Here is a 6,000-nt window from a genome sequence, read left to right as displayed (position 1 = left end):
TATTGACATTCAATACTGCAGACCTGAAATAACTGGAGACTGTGCAAAGATAAATCATCAGGAACATGGGCAACAAGCACATGAACTCTACTCACCCAACAAGTGGGCTAAAAGACATTTGAATTAATGGGTGAAATCAAAGGAAAGGATGTGTATTTCCAGTACACTCGTATCAGGAGAATTATTCAGAAGGTGGATATTTGCAAAGTCATTTCATGAAGTGATAATTATAATAATACAGTATTCGAGAGTAGTGTTGTTATGGTGCTCAATGTGTCCTGTTTCACTAACTGTACTTAATATACAGTACAGACCATCAGCTGTTAAAAAAAGAAACACCACCTATCCCACCATTCACCCAATGAAACCATTCAACAGAAATGGATGCTGCGCTGACCTTCCTGCAACACTAGGTACATTTTTAAAGTTATTTAAAAAGATCCACATGAGAATGTAAGCATCTTCACTGAGGAAACATTGCTCCTCTACCTGTTAATAAAAGCTGGCAAATGATCTCTGTAAGATTATCACGCAGCACTCACTAAAACATAGTTTTTATCCTTGACTACAAGGAAGAGGCACAAAAAAAGCAAAGGGAGAGGATTAGGATTCATCAAGAACCATGACATCCCTTGCTGTGATTACAATGCGAGAGAGTTCTGTACAAAGGACTCTCACGGTGCATAGCCAAATACCTGAAACAGAGAAAAGCAAGAGCTTGAAAAACAACAAAAATAAACACCACTGATACATGTATAAGTGGGGCAGAAGGAGGGGCACAGCTAAAATCCTCTTTGTACTGTGTATAGTGAGGAGCAGGAAGCAACCTGCATGTAGACATCAGTTCAGTCCTTGATCCGACACCACAAAACCTCTGCAGATGATTTCACTAGGCAACATGAAAAGGAACTGCCACAATGACAACTATTTCCACTCTTTCATTAGCATTATGTATGAAGATGAAGGGCGATGGTTTATTTAGTCTTTTAACACATAGACCTACACTGAAAGGTGAATTTCCTTTATCTGGCAGAATCCTCAGGAGTGAGTATCAGTCACTTAGAAGCAGAATGGAAGACTTACTGAAAACTCCAAAGAGTACAAGGCTGGCTATATTTAGTGTTTGAGACAGGCTTCAAAATGGTAAAATCTAGGGGTTAAAATAGGACACACGTCTCCATGGAAGACTGAACTACCCAGCATCCTTAACAAGAACAGCAATCACAGTTCAGCTGTTAGAAAACTAAAGCAATGGAGAGTGCCTTGTTAAATCCAAGTTGCACTGACAATAGCTAGTGCTGCAGGACGTTCAGAAAGCTGCTCCTTGTCTTATATAAATGGCTTGAAAAGGCCATGACTCCATGAATCCTTGCATAGGTGCAGGGGCCTGCTACGTATTGCTCCGCAATGTGTCGTGGGTCCCTTCAGAACCTTGCATGCTTTAAAATCATTTTCAAAACAATCCCTAATAAAGGTGATATCTGATGAAGTAGATAGTCGGATCTCTTGACCATAATATGTATCCACTGAGTTGCCACAACAATGAAATGCCATGGACAGTTAAAGGCTGGAAGCCACTGCTTTTTCCGAATATGAAGAGAAGAGATGTGGAAGAGTTGCTCTGAGTAATAAGGTAGACTGTAATAGTGGACCTGATAATAAGGGAAGGTGCAGTGCTCAGGCAAGGAGCACCAGGGGAAAAACCCACCCTGCTGGCACTGAAATGCTTAAACCTTATGTTGAAGTCCCATTTGCTCAAGTAAACATCAGGACTGCAATTCTAGTAGGCCACATGGTGTGTGTTTTGGTGTCTTTAAAGCATGTCCATTAGTGCATGAAGCCCTTGTTTTCACGATTGCCAGTATGTTAGTGCTTTGACCTGTTGGGATCTTTACGTTAGTGCTTTAATCACTTGAAATCTGCGCATCTCTGTACGTGTATTCAAAGTCTCCCTACACACCCCTTACCGAACTTTAAAAACCAAATATATATGCTTATATATTTATAATCCGGATCCGCCCATTCGTTACTGGGGCTTAGTTTTTTTGTTGCTCAGTCTCTCGGGCTGAGAAGTTCCACTGGTTAGTTCTAGGTCAAATAACATTGTTACATCATCTGCTGGTTGCCTGGGACTGTGGTGACATGATGACGTGTGATTGCATAATTTGACTGTGGCCATCTGTCCTTTGGCTGGCCATTTGTGTGAGCACAGAGGTGGCCATGTGTTCAGCCGGAGAACGGAGGCCATTGGGGGAGGCAGCAGTCAAGGAGCTGTGCTGAGTGACTGGCCCTGGAGATCCAGTTGCGTCACAGGTGTCCTTTAAGTTTTCTGAAAAATAATTAAATCAACAGGAATTTTAACATTATGAGGATAGTGTAGCAAATTATCTTAAGTTTGCGGTTTGTCTAATAACCCACAACAACCAATCCGCAGATAGCATTTACTGCTTAGCTATATGAAAATATTATCTGGTTGCTAGATGCAGACAAAGGTGAGAATTATTGCATTACCCCATATGGGCTTCTAATGAAATACAAATCAAGCTAAAACAGGAAACACCATAGTGAAAAGGCATAATTTAGAAGCAAACTGCTACAAACTGAAAGAAGCTGCATATATTCAGTGACTTCATTTATCAGATTATGAGCCTACTCCAACAATTCCCTACCTTAGTTTGAGCTTAATCAGCTCTAAGGCCACAATCACAAATGCCATACTGTCCGCTGCTCTCCTGCGTTTTGTAGGCAAGTGGGAAAAAGTGGATCCTCTCTCATCCACAGCTCCATGTAGCTGCACAGCATTGGCACAGGCACAGCATTGGAGTGTAGCTACACAGGGAGAGACTGGCCCAAAAAATGGCACATTGGAGCATTTTCATATTTTAGCAAAATCTCCTCCCACACGGGAACTGCAGAGTACAACTTTTGTTCTTATCTCTTCAGGCTAGTCTACAGCTCCCCAAGGTATTTTTCCTTACATATTGCTATTTTAAAGGAACAGTAACACCAAAAAAAGTGTATCAAAGTAATTATTTATTATTGCCATGCACTGTGTGTGTTTGTTTCAGAAACCCTACTATATTTTATATAAACAAAGCTGCTCTGTAGCAATGGGGAAGGCTATTCAAACGGAAAAAGGCCCTGGTTACATAGCAGATAACAGATAAAATCTGTAGATTGTAATTGTATTCTACAATGATAATGCTAATCACTTATCTGCTATGTAATCTGTGCATTTTCTCCTTTTTCCAGCTTGAATGGCTGCACCCCCCCCAGTGCAGGCACATGGGTACATTTTATTACATTTTTTTTCACTTTGTTTTTATTTAAATTTTTTTGTATTACAACACAGATTATAAAATGTCAAGGTTTATATGGGGGGGCATCAGGTAAACCAGGAAGGGGAATAAGGGTAGGGGTCCAAATGAGTCAAATAGAAATAGGTCTGTCATAGGTACATTTTATTTTAAATACTTGACATTTTCATTTTATGGTGTTCCAACCAACCTGTTCCTAGAATACATATTCAACTTCCATGCATTTTTTTGTTTATGGCACTCACCCAAATAAACTTGATTCTTCTTCTGCAGTGCTGTTACAGGACAGTCCTTGTGTGCCAGCAGCAGCTGCTTTAACTGGGCTACTTCATTCCTAAGAAGCGTCACCTCATTCTGCAGGTAGAAAACATTAAAATGTCTTAAGGAACTGCTGACTTGCATTTTAATATCACTACACATGCTAAAGTGACCTACATTAAGCTGGACATTTTGAGTGGTAAGCTCTTCTGCCTTCTTCTCCAGAGAGCACACCCAGACCTTGCGCTTCTGACGGCAACGGGAGGCAGCTGCTCTATTTCGTTCTAGAAATCTCTGTCTGCGCTCATCTGGATCCTCATCGGCTGCTCTGCGCCTTCGACCTCCTGTACTTGGAGTGGGCTGTGCAGGGGAAACCTGTAAGAAGGAAAAGCATATTATCTATAAGAATGAAAAGCATGTTACCATTATCTTCAACTGAGACATGCTTTTCATTCCCAGTTTGGGACCTACCAACTCTCACCCACATTACTGTCATGGGAAGCTAGACTTTAGACCCCACCAAACTAGTTTCCCAACTGTATAGCATAATCCAGACCTCACACCCTGCTCCATTTGATAAGGCCAAACGCAAATGGCTGGCAAATGTTCCATCCCTGGATGAGTATCAATGGGACGAAACAACTAATAACCTATATAACTTCCTAATATCACTCAGAGATAGAATGATACAATTTAAGATGAGTCACCAAATATACATTACCCCTCTGAAACTCAAGGCCATGGGGAAATTAGAAAGATCCAAATGTGTGAAATGTAATATGGCAGAAGTAGGTTTCCTCCACTTGATCTGGGACTGTCCCAAGGTATTAACGTACTGGACAGAAGTTACCCACTCTATAGAGGAACACCTGTCTCTCCCTGGCATCAGGTCCCCCGAAGTATGTTTGTTAGGAATAATAGACGAATTAGTACCCCTTCAAAAATCCAGAGCATTACTACGCTCCCTCGTGTTCTATGCAAAAAAGGTAGTAATAATGAAGTGGATGAGCCCCATTCCTCCCACAATTCAACAATTGATAGAACTAATAAATGGGACATTACCGCTGATCAAACTAACATATAATGCTCGGGGCGCACCTGGGAAATTTGAGAAAATATGGGAACTCTGGCTAGATGCCAACCCCAGTATATCTTTACCGGACGATTAATCCATACATGACCCCTGGTGTACCTTGACAAGTTGATACACATGGAGTTTTATCTCAAAACTGTCACTAAGTATATAACGCAAATGATTGTACTTAATGATAATGTAAGTGCCAATTTATTTTATTTTATCTGTTTTTCCTTTGTTTATTTTTGTTTGTTGAAAATGCAAAATAAAAACCTTTAAAAAAAAAAAAAAAAAAAAAAATGAAAAGCATGACTCTGAAAAGCCTTTGACTCTGGGTCTTTGACTTTGGGTCTGGCACTATGATCCATTCTCAGCGTCATACCAGTCCTAACTGAGGGGCACCCTGTAATATGTACAGATCTTTCATCTATATTGCCTGATAAGCTTTGCATATATTGAAGCTTACAGGTTGTGTAAATGCTACTAAGACCACAGGTATTTTTGGTGTCAGATATGTGAAAAGTACAACACATATATTTACAAGAAAACAAATGAAATAAGCACAGCAGCATGCCAAGATTTTAATAAGAACATCTTTTCTACCTTCCAGCCTGGTGGCATATATACGGGTGGAAACATTTGAAACCTATACATCGAAGAACTGATTACTCCATTCCATTAGAGTGCAAAAGGAAAAGTATGGCATTCCCATACTTCCTTTAAACCTCTCTCAAAGAGAAGGTTCCAGCAACATATAAAAAAATGCCCTTCACACTTGAACCCACAGTGAAAAAGAATAGCACAGATCCATACACACTAACAAGGAATGCACTAAAACAACATCAAAGAGTAAGCTGAGTGGCAGCTCAGTCATTTTTGTCGCTGCGGCTAAAATTACATAGTTACATAGGGTTGAAAAAAGACCAGAGTCCATCAAGTTCAACCCATCCAAGTAAACCCAGCACACCCAACCCACACCTACCAATCTATACACTCACAAAATTGGAATTTAAAAAGTTGCAGAGGACACTCATCCACACAGAATGAAGATCTATCTTTAATAGAAAATAATGTTTGTTTCCCATAAAGAAGTTAACTTTATGATCACCTGAGGTTGTGCAGGAGATGGGGCATCTGGGTGCTGGACAAGTATCTGGCTCTGTTCAGGTCGTGATGTAACCATTGCCATGCCTCCATTTAGAGAAGATGGAGCCTGTTGGGTTAGGGAGGCTTTCAGTCTCTGTAAAAAGACAAAGTAGTGACAGATAAATTCAACATGATACAAATGTTTGGGGGTGCTTAAAGCTACCTTTACTCTGAAAAAAACTAGCACTGTCTGCCCAGTACAAG

At 40.4% G+C, this 6,000-nt stretch overlaps 1 protein-coding gene across 1 annotated transcript in view; it reads right to left on the bottom strand.

Moving 5' to 3' along the window:
- Nucleotides 1-311: 311 nt before the first annotated feature.
- Nucleotides 312-6,000, bottom strand: part of atf7 (activating transcription factor 7) — a 56,209-nt gene continuing 50,520 nt past the window's right edge. Inside the window, 4 exon segments of the mRNA NM_001045752.1 lie at nucleotides 312-2,329; nucleotides 3,563-3,671; nucleotides 3,753-3,950; nucleotides 5,759-5,890. Of these exon segments, the coding sequence (NP_001039217.1) occupies nucleotides 2,112-2,329; nucleotides 3,563-3,671; nucleotides 3,753-3,950; nucleotides 5,759-5,890 (657 nt within the window). The 3' untranslated portion in view covers nucleotides 312-2,111.

Source organism: Xenopus tropicalis, chromosome 2 (genome assembly GCF_000004195.4).
Source record: "Xenopus tropicalis strain Nigerian chromosome 2, UCB_Xtro_10.0, whole genome shotgun sequence".
Lineage (NCBI taxonomy): Eukaryota > Metazoa > Chordata > Amphibia > Anura > Pipidae > Xenopus > Xenopus tropicalis.
Note: the sequence above shows the minus strand (reverse complement) of the source record. Positions and strands in the feature narration are given on the sequence as shown.